Source organism: Phoca vitulina, unplaced genomic scaffold (assembly GCF_004348235.1).
Source record: "Phoca vitulina isolate PV1807 unplaced genomic scaffold, GSC_HSeal_1.0 scaffold15, whole genome shotgun sequence".
Lineage (NCBI taxonomy): Eukaryota > Metazoa > Chordata > Mammalia > Carnivora > Phocidae > Phoca > Phoca vitulina.
The window spans coordinates 26093400-26116224 of NW_022589718.1; the positions used below are offsets into that span (position 1 = coordinate 26093400).

The 22825-nt window shown below is 44.3% G+C and overlaps 1 protein-coding gene across 5 annotated transcripts in view; it reads right to left on the reverse strand.

The window, feature by feature from the left end:
- STOX2 (storkhead box 2) overlaps window positions 1-22825 on the reverse strand; it is a 206803-nt gene that overhangs the window by 94526 nt on the left and 89452 nt on the right. Inside the window, exon 1 of one of the 5 annotated variants that reach the window (XM_032413673.1) lies at window positions 3501-3986. The exons of 3 other annotated variants lie outside the window; for them this stretch is intronic. In XM_032413673.1, coding sequence (XP_032269564.1) covers window positions 3501-3666 — 166 coding nt within the window. In that variant the 5' untranslated portion in view covers window positions 3667-3986. Of the gene's footprint in view, window positions 1-3500; window positions 3987-22825 lie in introns of those variants that run through there. One more of the 5 variants, XM_032413677.1, reaches the window with a different exon arrangement.

Genomic DNA, 22825 nt, shown 5'->3' on the forward strand with positions numbered 1-22825 from the left:
TTAACAGACAGGGGGCTCTAACAGTTTCACCAACAAAAGCTTTGGCGCCTTGAAAATTATTTCACGGAGGTCTGTGAGCATGTTTTCATATGTAAAGCATTAGGAATTATACTGATATTTTCCTCTTTGGGGAGGGGGGTTTGCTTTTATCTCTAGTTAATTGCTATCATCATTTCTAGTTTTAGAAAACGCAGAAGAATGATCTTACCTCCATTTGATCTAACCTCTTTTCTTCTTCAGATAATGCATTCACATTCAGTTATTCATCTTGATTTGAACAAAAGGCAAGATTGTCCCCCCTTCTGCCCAGAAACTACCAATGGGAAATTAATATTCAAGATGAACAATGGATTCATCCCATGACCCGTGGACTTGCCGGGTGCCAGGAGGAGGTCTGTGAATTCTTAGGATTATTTTAGATTTGGTAGCATGAATTGGGAGCTTACAAAGTCATAAAAGCCGCGGTTTTCAAGATTTAAAGTTTCAGAATTCTCTATTGAACTATGCTTCAACAGGATCTCTTTTAAGTTTTATACGCGCCTATCTGAACCTCTTGAGTTTAAGTGTCGTTTATCCCGAAGCTATATGAAAAAGTCCAGGCTAAATGTCAAGCCTATTGCTATAAATCACATTTCAAACTGGTAATTACTTATTGGTGGAGAGAGGGCTGTTTGAAATGGTGCTGTCTCATTAGAAAGCTATTATGGAACTCCTGCAATTCTACCTTAATAAACAGAGTTAAACTTCCAGAATCTACTGCGTGACAGTTATCCCAGACCAAACAACAGCTATTAACATTTCCAAGGATCTCTCTCTCTCTCTGTCTCTCTCTCCCCTCTCCTAAAGTTAAAAAAAAAGTGATTCCCCCTCCCCATATTTTTTAGGACTATTTGTGGGGGGAGGGTGTGGATTTCTAAAAAGAGTCTCAACTGAAGTTATTTTAAGTTCCTCGTCTTAAGTAACTCGGTAACTTATCTTGTCCTTTGAACTCAATTAACAAAAAAACCATTTTTTTACTGAAAATGAAGTATGATAATGCCAGTCGACATTATCCCAAATGACTGGACAAACAGAAAGAATATGAAAAGGCTCATGTGTTTCTTAGCTGCTTCATTTTCTATTCCATTTTATTTGACAAAGGCTCTGTTTGTATCCAGAGTCACTAACTTGATACAAGTGGATTTCCTTTACATTTCTTAAGAGGAAGAGAACTTCCTGTAAATGATCTCTGCGTGTTTCCATATACTGTCTATTCCCATCAAGACTCAGATTTGGAAAAGAGCCATATTTGAAAAGGAAATTGATAAGATACCTCCCCCCCGCAACACACAAAAGATGCACATGAGCGATCCCATCTATTCTCCCAGTGTTCATTGTAGGTATCTGTCTTAATATTTACTATTGCCTCCCGTTAGCACCAATAGCTTTTATTACATGTTCTAGCTAACATTTAAAATGATGAATAAATAATAGCCCTCCGTCCCTGGGCCAAACCATATTATATCCAACCCTGTAGCCCCATGAGAATCTAGCAAGGCACTCTGCTCTTAGGGGACACTCCAGAAAATGCTGAATGAATGACACAGCTCTTCTTCCCCCACCTCTTGGGTTTCTTTTCTCCGTGGGCGCCTAACGTTAATCTGCATAGATAACCACCAACCTGAAACAGCTTATCTTTCAGTATCACCGTTAAGACCAGCTTGCCATTTGCAGATCAAGAAATAAAATAAGAAAAGAGAATCAAATAAAATTAAGAGTTTCTTCCCTGAGCCCTCAGAAACACCTTGCAGAACTGGCAATGTAGCGAAGTACGTTAGCAAATAATGAAAATGTGATCATAATGAAGCTATGCCAAAGACAGATAAAAACAGGCTCCATGGGATTACGCCTGAAATCATTAAAGAATCTCACAGGTTTGTCGAAGAAATTATGGCCACCTGCCCTCCTATAGCCTAACACCTGAAGAGGGATTAAAAAAAGAGGGGAACCATTCAGTGTGGAATGAAGACATTCAGACCCAAGCATTTGAAACCTGGGATTATCTAAAAACACTCGGCGCAGACATGCGTTTATGTACATATGTGTTTTGAGATTTAGATTTCGACTTAGGTGTGTTTCAAAATTTACTATCACAAGTTTGAGGAATGTAGCAACCACAGCAGTGATTGACTGAAATTACTAAAGTATAAACTGTACTTGTCACTTTGCAAATCTGGCTTTTCATGAAAGAGAGAATCAAGGGAGCCTTATTGCCAAAATAGTACAACATCCTTCTGTCACCAGATTTTGCAATAAAAAAGATGGTTATTTTATTTAGGTTTTATATTTATGGAAATGTGGTCACAAGGCATTTTTAAAGCATGAGATACTGGCCCCAGTTTAAAAAAAAAAAAAAAAAAAACTTGCTGTTTTAGGGAAAGATAGTAGAGACACCCTGTGAGCAACAACCACAGGCTTAAGGCAATCTTGCCAGTTAAGACAGGGCTCAGGGTGATTTGGAATAGTATGTGGTTTCGAATATAAACTCAGCTCTTCCATCACATTATGTTCAGCAGAAAATTAATTCCTTCAGAATGAAAAACGAACAAAAATTGATGTCTTATACATCACCGCATACAAGTGGTCAACAGTCAGTAAGGAGAAAACAAGGAAAGAGTTCCAGGATTTTCCTCCTTCAGCATTTCCTCCAGTATGTTACCCCTTGGGTTCCCAAGTCACAACCAAAGCCATTCCGTTGTGTTGCCAAAGGGAACCGGCTCCTTCCGAAATGCTTTTTTACAGCACTGCGTTTTATGATGATGAACCCTTTTCTGAAGCCTTCGTTCCCATTTACCGTTTTGTTCGTCCTTCCTGTCTGACATGCAAACACAGCCTCCATGCTTTCCATACAACCTAATTCAAAGCAACATATGTTAAACCCACACGGTATCATGTGAGCGTGCAATCCGCATCCACACCATTACCCCACAGAATGCGTTCAATGAGCTCCAACAGAGTTCTCTGCGTGCACATCGGACGAGCCTGCGATGTACGTGGGGCTCTTGCCTGACTCAGACCATCCAGAACTGTGCATGGAACCTGTTCCCTTTTAAGAACAGGGGGCTATTTAAATAGCCGCTAGGATAACTGGCCACAAGGCAGGAGCCAGCCAGCTCGGGACCGCAGGCAGCACCGGACGCAGGCTCTTCCACAAAGCTCCAGGAGGCTGCCGCGCAAGGAGCTTGCAGTCATTTATCTCCTGCAGCCAAAACGCCCGGCACGTCCCCCTCCCTTATTTTACCTAACTAATAGCTCTCCAACCCCATATTGAGAGGGCCTGCTGTGGATCTTGCGGAGGTACAAAATGGTGGATGTGAGCTAATTTTTTCCTGCTTTCCCCGTAACTTAGCGCATCCATCACCGGCCGTCCTCCCACCTAAGCGCCCCCCCCACCTCCCCGGCAGCGGCGCACCGAGCACGCCCCGCGGACCCGGCCCGGGGGCAGAAACGCGGGTACCCACCTGATGTCATGTAGCCCCGCGAAGCCTGGGGCGCGAAGGCCGCGGGGAAGCGCTTGTGCAGGCGGTAGTCCTTCTCGCTCCGGGACCTCATGCGGTCCGAGGCCCGGTCCGAGAAATCCGAGCTAGGCCAGGCTCGCCGCAAGGTTGTGCTCCGGGTCTTCTTCATGGTGGGGAGCGCGACCTGCCACCCCGATCCTGGGGGCCTCAGCGCCGGGGCGCAGCGCGCTGCTTCATCCGTCTACGGCGGGCACGACCCGGGCGGACTCTGCGCACATTTTCCCAGCCCCTCCTCGTCGGCGTCTACACCGCCAGCGGCGGGTCCGGCCCTCCCCACGCCCCCACACACCCCCACGGTGAAGGCTCCGATTTTACACACGTCCCACAATGCATTACACTTCATTTGCAATCCGCCCGGCTTATAGCTTCCAGATTCCTGGGGGGAAAGGCACGTTAGCAGGCTCCCCGGCCAGGAGGAGGCGGGGAGGGGGCGGGCGGGGTGGGGGCGCCGAGACTTGCAGCGTGAAAGCAATGGGAGCGCACACAATGGCCCGATTCAGCGCAGGAGTGCTTAGCCAACTGTGAGCCACGGCACAAAAGATCCAAACAAATGAGGAAGCCGAGGCCTCCGGGGCTGACCCGGGATCGGGCGCCCGGGAAGCCGGAGGGGCGGCGGCAGACCCTCCGCACCGGGCGGCTCAGAGCGAGGCGTGGGGTTGACAGTGTCCAAGTCGTGTCCCCCAGGGCCTTTCGGCCGCGCGGCCCGCAGTGGCGGGCGCAGGCTGGCTCTGCCTCTCCTGCAGTCCTCGGGAGGCAGTCTTCATTACAGAGGCTCGAATGGGGGGCGCGTGTGCACGGGGGTCCGAGCGGGCTCTGCAGACAGCAGCTGCGGCGGGCGGGCTCCTGCGGAATCCAGGAAGAGCCCGAGTCGTCCTCGCAACTGCAGCGCCTCGTCAATCTTCCTCCTTCCGAGGCTCAGGGTGGTGTGCGTGCGTGCGTGTGTGTGTGTGCGCGCGCGCGCGCGCTCGCGCGCCGACACGCATGTGCCCCCCTACACATGCATGCTCCTACTTACTGGCCGAGGGGGCGTCGGGAGCCATGGCTGCCAACGAGGCCGTGCCGGCCGATCCACACCCGCACGGCAGCACCGCTGCTCGGTCGCGAGCGCGCAGAACGGCTCCTGAAGGGCAGGAAGCAGTTCAGCCGCCCAGGCTCATGCTAACCACGGCGCTGCCTTAAGTTAGAGCACGGATCCTGACAGGCTTCTCTTTTTCATGTAAAGCACCCTGCGGCGGCGCGGGGACCTTGGCTGGTGCCCCAGCCCGAAGTCAGCGCTTGGATATTTACATATTTTTAGGATGCTCCCTCCCCCTCGCAGGGAGAGACAGAACCCCCTCGGCGGGAACCGGGAGGTCGGCGGTGCCCTGTCTTGCCCACCTGCGCCAACCCCGAAGTCGGCGAGAGCCGGAGGAGGGGGCGCCCCCGGGGGCTCCTGCGACAGCCGCGAACGCCGGGCCGCCTGCTCCACGCCGCCTGGGAAACGCAGTGGTGGTGGCCTCCGGCTCTTCCTCTCTCGCCCTGGATCCCCCGTGGAAGTCACTGGCCGCCCGCTAACCTGCATTCAGGTCCTTTACACAGCACGGCTCTGCACAGCGGCTTCGCGTCCAGCAACCAATCGCTAAAGGACAACAATGCGCGCGACGCGGGAGGGGAGGGGGGCGCGGGGCCCGGGACGCCGAGGTCACGCCGAGTTAAAGGCGCGCGGTCACAATGCTGCGAACCCCGACGACGCTGTGCCGCGGCCGTTTTTTCAAAACGCCCACACCCCCATTTGGGTTTCCAAAAATGCTCAGGCATTATAAACAACAAAAATAAACCTGATTTTTCTTTCTCAGCATTGTATTTTATTTTACCTTTTTTTGCGCTTTTTAAAAAATTACTAACGATGCAACGCTCAAAATCATTTTTTTTTTTTTTTATGCCGTAGTTTCGTAGCTACAGCTGCCAAGGTGCAGAGATAAGGATACGCGAAATCTTTTATGGGGCTATGATCTTATCAGGCTGATACCGCAAAAAAACAAAACCCAGAAAAACAGCAGGCTCTAAATGGTTAAGACTCAAGAGTTCTAGCGCAATTCGGTGCTATTCCGAGGCTTGAATTCTTTGCGGGGGGGCGGGGGGAGAAGGGGGCCCAAGGTTCTTGAAGAACTATGCGGAGGAGGCGGGGTTTAAACCCCAAGCTTTAGATAATCTAGAACTAGAGCTTCCGTTCAGTATCTTAAGGCTGCCCTCTGTAACCTGGGGCCAGCGGAACTAATCCATCTCTTGGGATGGTGGGGGGTAAACAAACAAGCAAACAAACAAAATCACTAAGTATCATACGGAACTTATACTTACACTGATCAAAATTTAGTTCTATCTGTAAGACAATTAGCTACTGGTCAGTGACATTTTTTAAAAATTAGGAAAGGCTAGTCCCCCCAAAAGGCACATTTTGCTAAAATGTCTTGTTTACTGTAAGAGATCTTCTAAGAACAGAAAGACTACAGCTTTAGAAGCAATAGAAGACTAAATGTGCAAAGAACCATAGAGGTAATACAAAATAATTGTATTAATGAATGCACCAGATATTGACATTTAGATATCTCAATCCAGTTCAACATACAATTACTCAGTACCTCCCATGAGCCAAAAGTGGTGATATGAATGATTACAAGTTATGACTGAAGGCTAATGGTGATTGCTGTGGCAACTGTGGTATTTACTCGTTCAGCAAGGAATTATTGACTATCTAGAATATGCCAGCACTGTGATGGGTGCTGGACAAACAGAACACCACACACGGCCCCACACAGTTTAAGGTCTCCGCAGTAAGCAAATAAATGCACAAAGTGTGCCACGTTCTACGAAGAAGAATAACCTCTATGAAAAAATGACAGTTCATCTGAGACCTATGGGATGAGGAGTCATCCAAGCAAAGAGTAGGGAAAATGGTGTTTCAGAAAGTGGGAACAGTACATGCAAAGGACCTGAGGTAGGAAAGAAGTGTAGCTTCTGTTGGAAGAAGTTAAAGGAGGCCAGTGTGGCTGGAAGTGGAGCATAAGAGAGAAAGGCGTATGATGAGGTCATGGAGGAAGGTGAGAGCCAGATCATGCAAGGACTTGCATTAAGGGTTTTGTATTCTATCCCAAGTGCAGCGTGAACTGCTGAAGGGTTTTAAGCAAAGACGCAATGATAGTTTTAGAATTTCTATATAGAAGGGGCTCAGCAGAGAGAATCTGTTTGAAGGGAGGGGTCAGCCGGGAATTTTCTGGAGAGCAAGCCTGAATTGTCCTTGACTTAAAACTAAGAATATAGTCATTGTGTGTATGGGAAAAAAAAAAAGGGGATGGGTTGATGGAGATGTGGGGAGGAGAGCTACACTCAGCCACCTCTGAATGTTGGCCTTGCAGGGGAGTGGCATCTTCTAGTACACATAAACAGTATCCTGGGAGGCAAGGCCAAAGAGCCAAACACAGAAGAATTAGAATAGTTTGGATTAGCTGAATGGAATCAGATAGTAAAGTAGGAGAGGTAGGGACAGTTATGTAATTTATCCATCCAAATCAGATGACAACATCAAAAAAGATGAAGTTAAGGCTTGAATCTAGCAAACAGCATATTATGAAACCAATCTTGTCTGAGGAAAGTAGATGTGGAATCCCCTGTTATTGTAGTCACTGTTAAAATCTGGCTCAGTGTGTCCATCTGTTCAATGGAAACGTTCACTCTGGTCATATGCGACCTGTAGGTCCCCAGTCCCACTAGTTTCAAGTGTCTCAACCTACATGAGATGATCAGGTATCTGGGTTATGAACTGGGTTAGGAACATCACAGAAGCTCAGTTGCATAACCCAGGATTCAGTACTCCAAAGTTTAGAAATAAATGGAGAAATGATAAAGCAAATCAAGTTTACAGTATTAGTATTTTTTAAATCAGGCTTAAGAATCATTTGTACACTTGGTATTTAGGTATCAGATGAAAGACCATCAGATTATAGACACTAATTAGATACACATCTGGTTTATGATTCTAATTGAAATGTATAATTGATTTTAGACTTACAATTTTAAGTTGAAAGGTGTAAGAATTCTGACTTTGAAATTCTCATTTAAAACTTCAGTTTATTAGGTTTTTAAGAGTTTAATGCACTTAAGAGTTATAAGAATATAAACTCCATGAAGGCAAGGGATTTTTCTGTTTTATTCATTGTTGCTCATTGTTCTGTTTTGCTCACTCTATCTCCAGTGGCCAGCAATGCCTGACATGTATTTGATGACTCATGAAGCCAGGGTGAGTACTCTGGAAAATGTGGTTTGAAGCCTTCCCAGTCAGACACACTAAGTGCTTTTTAAAAATTAAATATACCAAATTCATAAATGCAATTTAAGGTTTTAAGAGAATGTACTTAACTGTGTTTCTAAATGGAACTAATTGTTGAGTAAAGGGACTTTAGTCTTCAATTTGAATTAATCAAATGATTTTCAAAGTTCCCCCAAGAGTTACAGTTTTTATTTTATTTTATCTTCTTTTAAATTTACAAATAGAGCTAACGGAATCTAAAAACTTAAGGACATTTTTATTTTTTTCAGTGTGTAACTCTAGGAAAAGAAAATTTGATTTTTTGAATTTGTACCTCTAGCATACTGAACATTAAAGACCTAAGTAGCTGTTAACGATCTTTGTTGTGCACAGAAAGCACCCCCCCCAGACATTAGAAAGCCCATACTGACTATAGACTGAATGTGGAATAGATCGGGGAGAAACCGAATCACTGGAGTAAAGGTTGATATGAGTGAGAAATAAACACAAACATAAACCTGAGTGGTAACAGCTCTAAGCCTTGACCCTGTAGCCTAGCAAAGATGAATTTCAATCCAGGGCCTCCTAAGCACACAGTACCCTGGGATGCAGGGATGCCCATCGATAGGACACTAGCAATTTCCATTGGCATATTAGACTCCTCAAATTGGAATGTTCAAGAAGCATTCCATTGAAACTGTAGCCAAAGTTGCCTGTGGCCTCATTTTTCTGCCCAAGTATGACTGGTATGGTAAGAGACCTAAAGTGTGCAGAAAGGATATAGTCATCCATGTATGTTATGTGATACATGCATGGAACTTTGTGATTAAAATATTTGTCAAATAAAAATCAGAATTTTTTTAATTTTTAATTTTATTATTTTTATTTATTTTATTTTTTTTTAGAGAGAGAAAGAGCAAGAGCGTGAGCGGGCAGGGGCAGAGGGAGAGAGAGAATCTTAAGCAGGCTCCATGCCAGCACAGAGCCCGACGCGGGGCTCGATCTCACAACCCTGAGATCATGACCTGAGCTGAAATCAAGAGTCAGATGCTTAACCAACTCAGCCACCCAGGTGCTCCTAAAAATCAGAATTCCGAGTCTGATAGTAATTTCTCTTTCTGCTTCTTCCGGAAACATGATTTACAGATGATATTAATAGGTTACTATGACTAATGAGCTGATTAGTCAAAAAAAAAAAAAAAGAGAGAGAGAGAGATAGACGCACCTTGAAGTCAGGCAGTTGTGTGGCCGAGGTTATAAAGCTAAAGGAATCTGGAAAAGAGCATGCTCCTGAAGGACTAGGGCTTTTTCAGAGGCTTGTGAGATGGAAAATTGGGGGAATTTCTTATGGGACAATATCTACACTCCTACGTCCCTAGGTATATATGTTTGTGCATCCATGGGGCCTGGGATATGCTGGCCTCCAAAGACAGCTAATTAAGGTAGCTGACCAAGGCTTCATCCCCCGGGGCACTTTTGTCCACATTTTGTCTTCCTAACCCAGGTTCCAAACTGCTAGTTACAATTTTAACAGAAAGCTCCAGCACCCTACGGTCTTTCTTAGAAGATGCTAGACAGGTGGTGGCTGAAACACCCCAGGAAGTGATAAATCCATAGGATAAAACACATTTAAGAGAACTCCTATGAATAATGAGAATGTGTGTGTGTGTGTGTGTGTGTGTGTGTATTTCCTTTCCGTTGCTACCAAAATCTAAGTTGAATGTCTCTTATTCTCCACTTAGGTACGTTGTCACTTGCCATTCACCCCTGACAGGGCCGTAATGAGTAATGGTTATCGGTGAATGCCACCCTCAAAGACAGCAACGTCCAGGGATGGAGGGATTCACCAAGGAGAAGTAATTCAAGAGGGGCCTGCGTTTGGGAGGCCTGCCGATGGGAGGGCTGGTACCATTGTGATGTGATGCACATCCTGACACCAGACTGATGGCAGGTAGAGTGCCAGAGGGCCTGAGGCGCGGGGATGCCCAGGTAACAGGCAATCATATCTTTGTGGGGGGGCCTGGGAAAAGTTAGTCTTTGAGTTCCATTTGTTTTTTTCAATTGTGATGGCAATAATATGTCTCTTAAAATGTTGTAGCAAGGATTTGAGGTAAATATACCAATGTCCCGATTCACCGCTACCAAGTGGAAAGCATCAGTAAAATATAGCCTTTTTTACTATTATTATTATTATTATTTATTGAACACTGAGGGAGGGAAGCATTTTAAAAACCTGAATCCTTTCTAGATCCTTTTGTTCACCTATGAACGCTGCTTTGTAGCAAATTAACAAAGCAGTTTACTTTGACTAATTCCGGGGGTGCGGGGGCGCCAGGGAGGCTACCAGCGAGCACGCTGACATGGCAGGTGCTGCTGAGTTGCAGAGCTGAAATACACAGCATCCACACACTGGGCTAGAAAAAAGGGAAGAAGAAAACAGCACCCAGCCCAGCTAGAACATACTCAGGAGCTAAGGCATTCACTGCCCCGCACACCTGGATTCAAGTGGAGATGTCACTGGGATCAAGAAGAGAGTCCAGAGAAGGTGGAAACAGCCCAAGTGCCCATCAACGAATGGACGAACAGAAGGTGGCTTGTCCAGACCATGGAATGGTGCTCAGCCTTAAGGAGGAAGGCATTCTGACACAGGCCACAACGTGGATGGACCGTGAAGACATTAGCGAAGTGAAAGATGCCAGACACAAAAGAACTGTATGATTCCCCTTAAATGAGGTACTTAGTGTAGACAAACTGATAGCCACAGAAAGAACACTCACGGTCACCAGGGCCTAGGGAGAGTGGGGCGGGGGAGCTAGTGATTAGTGGGTAGAGAGTTTCCATTTGGGAAGATGAACAAGTTCCAGAGGCGGATGGCTGCACAACAACGTGAATGTGCTTCATGCTGCTGACTCAAACATAATTAAAATGGTAACTGTTTTATGTATATTTCATCAAAATTGTAAGAAGAATAGAGGACATGGAACAAAGCCACCCTCAAGAAGTGGTTTTGTGTGTGCACTGTTGCCGGGAGGACGAGCTAGTGCGAACTGGCCTTTGGACCTGCCCACACTGGTTGCACACATCTTCTCCTTCATCACCTTTGAACACCAGGCTAACATCAGGGAGGCCATAAGCATAGAACAAGCTCAGAAGCAAACCAGCAGGGTCGGGTATTAGTATTAGTGGCAAAGTATTAGTGGGAAAGGGGTCCTTCAAGGATGCATTGGAATTTGCAAAGATTGAGAGAACAAATTTTTTAAGATTTCTTTTAGGTTTACAGACACTGAAGTTTTTGCTCTTTAAATGTATATTATGAATGAATGAATGAATGAGTATTAACGAACACTCCATTCTAACACTCCATTTCTACCAATGGGAGAAAGTAGCCTGAGCAATGATACTGGTCAGAAATCAACAGAGGAAGCTAATGGTCTCGTCCAGCTGAAAGGTAGGGAGATGTAGCGAATAGTGAGCAACTGGGGTGTAAAGGTATATTGGGACAGTTGGTGGAGGGAGGGTTTGGGACTTGGGCCGATGAGTCTGTGCATAATTCACAAGGAAAAGGGGCATAATGAATACTGAGCAAAGGAGAGACATAACTGGGTAGCACTTATAAATTTAATCCAGTGGGAACTAGCTGCAAACAGGCAGGAGGAAGCTTTTTGGGGTGTTGAAAATATTGTTACAACTGAACTGTGGCCGCCGCTGAAAATTTCACAAATGTATCAAAACACATCAAACACTTAAAGATGGGTGAATTTTATGGCATTCGAATTATACCTCTCTAAAAAAAAAAAAAAAAAAAAAAAAAAATTACCCAGCCATAGAGTGGAGGATTATCTGGAAAAGAGAGAGACCTGCCCCAGAAGACCAGCTGGGAGACTATTGCAATAGTGTGGTTGACACGATGTGAGTCCGAATTTGAGTTCTTGCTGGAAGAATGGAGAAGTGTGGATGGGGACACTGCCAGGTTAGAACCTGCAGACCTACACAGCTGATCTTACAAGGGGATAAGCGAGGAGGACAGACCAAGGAGAGAGGATCAGAGATACCTCCAAGGTTTATGGACTAGTGATTCCACACACAGAAACCAGGAAGTCGTTTTACTTCTGGACCCTCCCCTTTCCTGAACTTTGTAGCTCTGATTATTTATGCTACACATTTTGGCTCTTATTTTCATACTTTTCAATATTACCTAATTCCTAAATATTATACGCACACAATTTTCTTTTTGCTGATGTAACTGACGATCTCTCCATTGCCAAATCCGTTGACGATGTCAGTCCTTATCTGGGTTCTTGTTCGGTACTGGTGCTCACACTCTCCTCTTTTTTTTTTTAAAGATTTTATTTACTTATTTGAGAGAGAGCGTGTGCACAAGCAGGGGGAGTGGGAGAGGGAGATGCAGACTCCCCACTAAGCAGGGAGCCTGATGCGGGGCTCGATCCCAGGATCCCGGGATCATGACCTGAGCCGAAGGCAGACGCTTAACCAACTGAGCCATCCAGGCGCCCCCCACTCTCCCCTTAAAGTGTGTCTCTCCTTTGTCTGTTTTACTGTCCCTCTCCACTGGCTCTCGTCCCACTTCTCAATTCCCCTCTGCCCACGAAACCCTGGCGTTCTCTGGGTTCCTCCAGTCTACCTAGCTGAGCTGAACTACACCCTCTGCTTAGTGTTAACCCCATAAGTGAAAGCCTTCCCTAAACTCTCACCATCTGACCTCTCCCCTAGTCTGCAAATCCCTACTTCCTACTGCCAGCTGAATGTTTTCCCCAGATTCTCCATGGACAATCAAACTCAAGCTGCTCATTACACAAAATTAATCATCTTTATCTCCGCTCTCCCCCAACCTCTGGCTTTCTGACACACATTTCCAGGCATGGTCAGTGGTGCTCCCAGACACCCAGGCTCGTAGAGCAAGAACATGGGCATCAACCAGCCTACGCTTCTCTCTCTCAGGACTCCCTCCCATCCATCCCATGACCCTCACCACCCCCAGTTATCACCATATTCCTCCCACTTTCTACTGCCTGCCTTTGTCCCAAAGGCCTGAGGCAAGGCCCTGGGGAAGCAGCGACTGGCCATAAAGAGAAAACCGGTATCACTTGCCAAAGATACATAAAAGGTAACCTAAAATCTTCAATGAAATAAGACTATATTATAAATTTAAATATCAAAAATTAAAATAAGATATATATAATCATATGCCTAATTTATTTGTCTAAATACATACTTCAAAATAAGTTTTTCAATTAAAAATGGAAACTGATCATCAGTAATTTGGCTCAATATTAAATAGTTGAAGGCAAAAATCAGACTGTTTGGTCATAAAAAGATTATACATTTCAGTCTTTATATTAACGAGCATGGAGAAGCCCCAAATCATACGTGAACGCAGCTGGAAATCATAAAACTATTTAACCATCTTCTCTGATAAGATTTTGACACTGACCATGAGGCAGCTGACTTCTGTTCAACAAGTTCTGTTACCTGAGGTAAACCACATGGTTAGTAATATCTTCTGCCCTCTTCTTTGGAAAAGTACCCATGAGGATCTCATATCAAGCTTTCAAGTCTCTCTTCAAAATGCTTAAAATCCTTTCAGTAAAATCAGAAGAGTTTTCATCTGGTTGTTCAACCAACTAAGAGAACACCGTTCACGATGATCTCGGTGTGCAGCCTCTATGTCCGGCTACAAAACCACCTCTTTTAATCCTCCTTACCCCGAAAAACTGTCTTTGCGAAATAGCACGTGTTACAGCTACATTTGTTCATTTAAAGAACCTAAAGTTATACTCACAAGACTTTAAGTAATTAAAGACAGCACCAAAATATGGCCACTTACAAGGCCAGAGGCAACTAGGCACGTTCTCACAGAGAATAGGCTTCCTCTAGAAAGGCCTAATATTTTTCTGAAACCCATACAGATGCATACTGGACTTTCTTACAGGATCTAATAAGCTTCAGAACGAAACAATTTGAGTGAATGGAGTGAATGAAAAATGTGAACCACCTCACCACCATACAGATTGAGAGAAGAAAAAGTAGAACGTTGTTGCCCGATTGACAGGACTGGTAATATTAACAATTCATTAAGTAACTCTTTCCGTTTTTCACATACATGTCAGACTTACCCTGTGCACAGGACAGTGAGAAATATCTGCTTCCCCAGCCAAGCCTCAGCAGGTAGGCTGAGCTCTCCCTTGGACCACCAGGACTTTGGTCACAACCCGACACAATGTCTCCGTGAATGTTCCGCTCATTCTTGACTAACCACAGAAGACTAGCTAAAATCACAGTATTGGTGGGTTCCTCAGGTTGTAGTGAGTAGTATCAACCTTGTACCAGCAAAATTGTCAACTCTCATCATTTTATTTATTTTATTTTCTATTTTTTTAAGATTTTATTTATTTATTTGAGAGAGAGAGAATGAGAGACAGAGAGCATGAGAAGGGGGAGGGTCAGAGGGAGAAGCAGACTCCCTGCTCAGCAGGGAGCCCGATGCGGGACTCCAGGATCATGACCCGAGCCGAAGGCAGTTGCTTAACCAACTGAGCCACCCAGGCGCCCAACTCTCATCATTTTATAACGAAAAATACTGTATCTTTATGTTGAACAACTCCTTAAAGTGTTCTGCCGCAAGATAACCAGCCGCCTTTGTGTGTTTGAAATTCTTCTCGTGGTTACTCCTCACCTCATGACAAAATGTGAAGATTGTGTGAGCTGTAAATCCACTTTCTGAGCATAGATAATCTGCAACAGAGTAATATCCTAAAAGTAAAACACAGCTGGAGAAAGAGGAACCCTCTTATGCTGTTGGTGGGAATGCAAACTGGTGTTTTTCAGTTTACTCTGGAAAACAGTATGGAGGTTTCTCAAAAAATTAAAAACAGAGCTACCCTACGACCCAGCAATTGCACTACTAGGTATTTAACTAAAGGATACAAAAATACTGATTTGAAGGGGCACATGCACCCCAATGTTTATAGCAGCAATGTCCCCCATAGCCAAAATATAGAATGAGCCTAGATATCCATTGACAGTGAATGGATAAAGAAGATGTGGTGTATATATACAATGGAATACTACTCAGCCATCAAAAAGAGTGAAATCTTGCCATTTGCAACGATGTGGACGCAACTAGAGGGTATTATGCTAAGCGAAATAAGTCAGAGAAAGACAAATACCATATGATTTCACTCATATGTGGAATTTAAGAAACAAAACAGATGAACCTAGGGGAAAGAAAGGAAAAATAAAATAAGATGAAAATTGAGAGGGAGACAAACAAGAGACTTAACTATAGAAACAAACTGAGGGTTGCTGGAGGGGAGGCGGGTGGGGGGAAGGGATAATTGGGTGATAGACATTAAGGAGGGCACTGGATGTAATGAGCACTGGGTATTATATGCATCTGATGAATCACTAAATTCTACCCCTGAATCTAATAATACACTATATGTTAACTAAATTGAATTTAAATTAAAAATTTGAAAAAACACACACACACAGCACGGGGGCCCCACAGAATGTACTCCCAAAACCCATCCCAGGTGACACGCAGCCACCCGACACACTCACCCAGTGCGGGTCCTGCCCTCAATCTGTCAGTCTTCATTTCTGTTGTACCTTTTACTCAGAAGAGCAATATGAATACAAGTCCTTGCATTTTCTCCCGAAGGCCCAACGAATCACCTGGGGCATGCATCGCAATGTGCGCAACAGGCTGAACTACGGCCACTCCTCAACAACGTCATTTCCCTTCTCTGGGCCTTCTTGGAAGCCGCCCTGCTTGCCCGAGATGCCTCTCACCTCTTTATCCTCCCGCAAAACTCTCACTCATCCTTCAAGATTCAAACTGTGGTCAGTACTCTTACTTAAACTTTCCACCTTCTCCCTCCCTCAGCCCTCCCGTTCCCGTTCTCCTGCAGAGAAGCCATTGCAATACAATATAATATTGCACAGAGCCGCCAGCTGCCTCCCTGGTTTGTATACTCCTTGAGACCAAGGACCGTTTTGCTCATGGAACCACTGTGCGCTGAGCACGTGCTATGTGCTAATAAAGGCTGTCAGTTCTGGGATAACAAAGTCACAGCCATAAGAACAAAACGTTCTGTCACTAAGGAGTCTGCATCCTCATGGGAAGAGACAACAATAAACAAATAAAGTAATAAGTTAAAGTTACAGAGAACGTGAAATAGCAATACTGCCATGGAAGAAAATAAAGCCAGGGACAAACACGGAGGCTGAAGGTTTGCGATTTAAAATGGGGTGGCCGGGGACAGCTTCACTCTAGTAATCAGGGATGCCTCGTGCCTTTCCAAAAGCAGGCCCTCAATAAATGTGTGCAGTGCTAATTTGAGACCCTCTTCAGTGCTGTGGTCCTAGCAGAATGCAACAAATGCCATGGATATGTAAAGTGGATTTGGGATCGTAAGGGACCTAATATTGTATCTATTGCATTGTCCTTCAGATCCGCTTGGAACTAAGGAATAATACATGATGCCTTCTGTTTGCACCGGACTTTATAGGTTGAGTCTCTGGGGTCTGAGGTGAGCAAGGCAGGAGTTATAAATATAAAAACGAAGAAACGAAGACCCAAAGGCAGTAAGGGATTTGCCTGAAGCCATACGGAGGTTGAAGACCCAGGTTTCCATCCTTGAGATTCCCAGTCCAGAAGTTTCCCTCCCCACCCACCTGCCTCTGGAAGGACTGATGTGAGTGGTTCAAAGGCTCATCTGCTCATTGCTTTTCCATAGTATGAATGAAGTTCACACACATTTTTATATTGCTGGAATAGCTCCCAAATTTCTGTTATCTTATTAATAAATTTTTATGAATAGGGGCGCATGTAAAACAAGACGAATTTCTGCAGATGATTCAAATAACTCCCTGGGCTGCTTTGTGCAGACGGTGCGTGAGATCTAGAGTTAAATCCACACGCCTCCTTCAGACTAATCAATCTTGAAAGTTTTCTTTCTTCAGTTCTGTTTGCAGGTCACTGCAGACCCGTTTCCCAAGCCCATGAAAAAAACCACACCAGACCACAGGCGGATTTTAAAGGATGGATCTTTTTTTCCAACATGTGCCTTCCTGTAATTTAAAGGAAATGTTATATACGAAAATTAAAATCATATATCAAAAAAGAAGCCAAGCTCCAATAGTTTCCTATTCTATCAAATTACATAATTACTAACAACATTTTAAACTTTAATATGGAGTGAAAAGCACACAGATGCAGTTATTTAATAATTTCTGCTAAGTCCATTTGAAATATTCCTTTAGCTTTCTTTCAATATTTAGGAGTTGAAGTAATTAGACTTGTGGATAATAATCTTCAATCTTCTTATTATTATTCATCTGGTTATTTTAAAGGTGCTGTGGACCCTCTAGTTCAAACACAGAGGAGTAGCTATAACCTAAAAATTGTTTGCAGCAGCCTTCATTAGAGTTACCATATTATTTATTATTCCACTAAGACACTTTTTAAAGTAGAAAGGATGCTATTAATTAGACTAGGACAAAATACTTAAACCAGTGCCCTCCTGGGCAAACAGGGACATCTGGTCACCCTACTTTCAAGACAATTAATAAAAAAAAAAAATGTAAGTTTTCCTTTATAGGAGCAAATAAATAAATCTAAAGTGGGGAGACAAGAGTAGTTACCAGGAAGATCAGTCATTTTTAAATGTAAAATAGTAATATTTTGGGGTGTCTCTATCTGCTCTTCTCTCTCTTCCGACTCAAATGGTGAGGATTCAAAGATCTGAAGCAAACGTTTAGTTTTGGCCGAGACATGTATTGAATCAGCTCTGCTATGAACCCCTTTGCCAAAAAACAAAACACCAACCGGCTCAGGTAACTGCATGTGATGGCAAATGGTCCTTGTGAAGGGAACGTGAACTCAGCATTGCCCAGATTTCCGTCCCCGGCACTCCCCCGCTTCCCACGGAGAAGGAGGGACTGACTGTGTGAAGAAGCCACTGGTGGTTCCCTCCAGGCCACCACATTGAGGACACTGGCAGCAGAGGGAAGGGACAAATGCTACACTTCCTAACATTTTACATGTGGAACACGCTTCAGCACACAAACAAAACTAGGTCTGACAGTCAAGCCCTGGCCTCAGCCTACATTTGGGCTTTGTGCAGACAGACCTCTGTGCCAGTCGGGAAACTCTACCTGTCTATCTCAGTGGCTTCTCAGAAGGAAGGAGGGAAAGTATCCTAGAGGTGGGAAAGGGCCGAACCCAAATAAGAAGCTACAAGGAAGAGACAGAAGGCAATGAAGGAAAGAGGAAAATTGAACACAGAGATAAGAAAGGGTCACAGTTACGTGACATAGTTTTCTTCCAAAATCTCAAAGACTGATTTCCAGGGGATATCTTATCTGGCTTCCTGGCCTCCAGACACTGTGTTTTAAACACTTCCAAGTCCCTGGAGGCAAGCCTTCCATGGAATTTTCCAGAACCACTGTACAATTTTAAACTTACATTATTTCAGTTTCGGGCATAAGGAAATCCATCCACGTGTAGTCCTAACAAATAAATGCTATTTGGAGTCATCACCCATATGCTAATGAAAAGGTGGAATTGCGAGTGTGGTATTTTAAATTTAGATGCTGTAACAAGTGAAAACTAACTGCTTGGGGTGAGAGGCTTGATATGTCCTATGTATGCATCAATTAGGAGAAGACCATCCAGTTGGCTTTTATGTGTCATTACAGATTGTTGTAATCACCACCACAACCTTAGCCACCAAAATCTAAAAGTTTAAGAGAAAGTGATTCTACGTACTTGTTGTAGTTCACACATGATCCAAATTCAAGAACTGCAGTTCTAGACTGTACCCATGACATCAGGGCAACGGGTCCCGTCTTTGTGCAGCTGCAGGTTCCTGGAAGGGGGCTCGGGGGCCCAAGACCCGAGAATGGACGGGACAGGCCTTGAGCCATCTTAGAGGAACATGGTTCCCTTGACTCCCTCTCTGGAATTTTGCTAGGGCAAGGATTTCCCTTCAAGAATTTTTCCAGGGCAACGTGGTGTAGGAGTCACAAGGGAAGGCTCTGGAATGCGTGCGTCAGTGTCCAAATCCTGGCATCTCCGCTTCCCAGCCAGGTGACTGTGGACATGCCCTACAATCGCTCTTTTTCCACATCAAGAGGACGAGGAAGAGCTTAGAATTGGGCCTGGCAATTAGTTATTGCTCAGTAAATGTTAATTTATTTTTTTTTTAAGATTTATTTATTTGAGAAAGAGAGGCAGGAAGGGCAGAGGGAGAGGGAGAGAAAGTCTCCAGCAGACTTCGCGCTGAGCATTGAGCCCCATGCAGGGCTTGATCTCATGACCCTGAGATCATGACCTGAGCCAAAGACCAAGAGTCGGTCACTTAACCAACTGCATCACTCAGGCGCCCCTAATTATTTTTAATTAACTCCCTCTATCTGGTCCAGGGCTGGACACACAGACACCTTCTTCTTCCCGCCAAGGCAAGGGGTCCACCCCTGGAAAGCTCGCAAAAGTCTATGTGCCACATGAGATGGTTGAAGCTCTCTCTTTTTTCTCCATTCCATTTCTTCCTCTCCTTCTGTTCTTTCAGGGATTACCCTAGTTTGGCAAACATTCTTACATTTTTTTTTAATCTAAAATTAATCACTATCTCCATGTTCTCCCCAACAACACAAAGACCTTAGAATGATTCAGCTCTGTCCACACACATATTGGCTCCCAGGCTACTGTTGTCTGTCCTCTCCTTCCCTCCCCTTTTTCTTCCTCCTCCTGCTTCTTTTTCCTCCCTCTTCCCATCTTCCTCCCTCCCTCTCACTCTCCCTCTTACTCTCTCTCTTCCCTCCCTCCCTGTCTGCCTCCCTCCCTCCCTTCCTCTCTCTCTCTTTCTTTCTCTCTTTCTTTTCTATTACTGTTTTAAATAAACCTTGTTGCAATTGGCCCGTCTACCAGTTTCCTTGCTCAACATGAGCAGACCAGCTCCCTTGGGTCTGAGTTGCTAGCTTAATGGTGGATGGAGATCACTGTGTTTTATGAGATTGAAGAGCCAAGAAATACTATGAAATATTTCACCTGGAAATTTATAGATTTACTTTTTCTAATCTGGGGCTTTTCAGGGTAGTCAGCTATATTGCTGGAAATGGAAGCAAGCAGTTCTCTTTTCCTCTTTTTTTTTTGGTCGATAAATAGGAAGAATCCCTTAATATTTATAAAATCTGTTTTTTTTTTACCAAAAAAAGAAAGAAAAATAGAGGAGAGTTAAAGAAACACACAAACACACACACAGACACACACATGCAACAAAAGTGCCCGGCCATCTTCTAAGAGTTTCACAATAAGTCACTATAAGATACAATGTGGTTATGGTTCTCCCTCCCTCCCTTCCTCCCTCTCTCTCTCTCAGTGGGCTCAAGACGACATAGCCACTCGGAGACCTACAGAGAGGGCAGTCCCTACTGGGCACAACATGGCAAGGCTTGGGGAGCTGGGGTGGGGTGATGGAAAGCACCCCAAGACAGTAACCAAGGTTCTGAAGCCCATGTCTTGCTTCAGCTCCTAATTCCCTTTGGCTTCTTCAGTAATTGTCACTACACTGCTCTGAGCCTCTGCTTCTTCACCCACCACCTCAGCGAGGTTCTGGGGAGGATCAGGGCTCTGGGCAGGACAGCAAGCACAGGGAAAGAACACCAAAATGGAAGTGTGGAAACTCGAGTCCCATGCCAGACTTTAATGATCCCTATAATAGTCAACTCAAAAAGCCTCTGTGAGTCTCGACATCTTCATTTAGAAAAGCCGGGGAGTGCATTAGACAGCTGCGGGCTCCCTTTCCTGGCTCAAACTCCATCCCGTGTTATTACAATGAGATAATCAATGCGAACACACTTTGAGGTCTATGTAAGCACTATAACTCAGTTTTACAGAGAGGAGTTGATGAGGGCTGGAGTAATAATAAATGGTAGGTCATTTTTCTATTTCTTTGTGATTTTGAGGTGATAATACAGCAGGTTATGGGACAATTTTACTTTGGGACAACAAGAATAGTGAAGAGGAATTCTTGGGAACCCAGGATTGCTAAGTATGACATGACAGGTTATGCCAGTTCAATTCGAAGTCAGATCTCAGTTAAGTGCTAGCTCTGCCTCTAACTATTTCTACGTCCCTGGACAAATTATTTAATCTCTATAAGCCTCAGTCTTCTCATCTTTAAAATGAGAACAATATTACATTAGTGGAGAGTTCAAATAACATAATAAATGTGAAGCTCTTGGCTCAGTCTTTTTTTTTTTTTTTTTAATTTTTTTATTGTTATGTTAATCCCCATACATTACATCATTAGTTTTAGATATAGTGTTCCATGATTCATTGTTTGTGCATAACACCCAGTGCTCCATGCAGAACGTGCCCTCCTCAATACCCATCACCAGGCTAACCCATCCTCCCAACCCCCTCCCCTCTAGAACCCTCAGTTTGTTTTTCAGAGTCCATCGTCTCTCATGGTTCTTCTCCCCCTCCGATTTCCCCCCCTTCATTCTTCCCCTCCTGCTACATTCTTCTTCTTCTTTTTTTCTTTCTTAACATATATTGCATTATTTGTTTCAGAGGTACAGATCTGAGATTCAACAGTCCTGCACAATTCACAGCGCTTACCAGAACACATACCCTCCCCAGTGTCCATCACCCAGTCACCCCATCCCTCCCACCCCACCCCCCACTCCAGCAACCCTCAGTTTGTTTCCTGAGATTAAGAATTCCTCATATCAGTGAGGTCATATGATACATGTCTTTCTCTGTTTGACTTATTTCGCTCAGCATAATACCCTCCAGTTCCATCCACGTCGTTGCAAATGGCAAGATCTTATTCCTTTTGATGGCTGCATAATATTCCATTGTATATATATACCACATCTTCTTTATCCATTCATCTGTTGATGGACATCTTGGCTCTTTCCACAGTTTGGCTATTGTGGACATTGCTGCTATAAACATCGGGGTGCACGTAGCCTTTCGGGTCCCTACTTTTGTATCTTTGGGGTAAATACCCAGTAGTGCAATTGCTGGATCATATGGTAGCTCTATTTTCAACTTTTTGAGGAACCTCCATACTGTTTTCCAGAGTGGCTGCACCAGCTTGCATTCCCACCAACAGTGTAGGAGGGTTCCCCTTTCTCCGCATCCCCGCCAACATCTGTCATTTCCTGACTTGTTAATTTTAGCCATTCTGACTGGTGTGAGGTGGTATCTCATTGAGGTTTTGATTTGGATTTCCCTGATGCCGAGCGATATTGAACACTTTTTCATGTGTCTGTTGGCCATTTGGATGTCTTCTTTGGAGAAATGTCTGTTCATGTCTTCTGCCCATTTCTTGATTGGATTCTTTGTTCTTTTGGTGTTGAGTTGGATGAGTTCTTTATAGATTTTGGATACTAGCCCTTTATCTGATATGTCATTTGCAAATATCTTCTCCCATTCTGTCAGTTGTCTTTTGGTTTTGTTGACTGTTTCCTTTGCTTTGCAAAAGCTTTTTATCTTGATGAAGTCCCAATAGTTCATTTTTGCCCTTGCTTCCCTTGCCTTTGGCGATGTTTCTAGGAAGAAGTTGCTGCGGCTGAGGTCGAAGAGGTTGCTGCCTGTGTTCTCCTTTAGGATTTTGATGGACTCCTGTCTCACATTGAGGTCTTTCAACCATTTGGAGTCTATTTTTGTGTGTGGTGTAAGGAAATGGTCCAGTTTCATTCTTCTGCATGTGGCTGTCCAATTTTCCCAACACCATTTGTTGAAGAGACTGTCTTTTTTCCATTGGACATTCTTTCCTGCTTTGTCGAAGATTAGTTGACCATAGAGTTGAGGGTCCATTTCTGGGCTCTCTATTCTGTTCCATTGATCTATGTGCCTGTTTTTGTGCCAGTACCATACTGTCTTGATGATGACAGCTTTGTAGTAGAGCTGGAAGTCTGGAATTGTGATGCCGCCAGCTTTGCTTTTCTT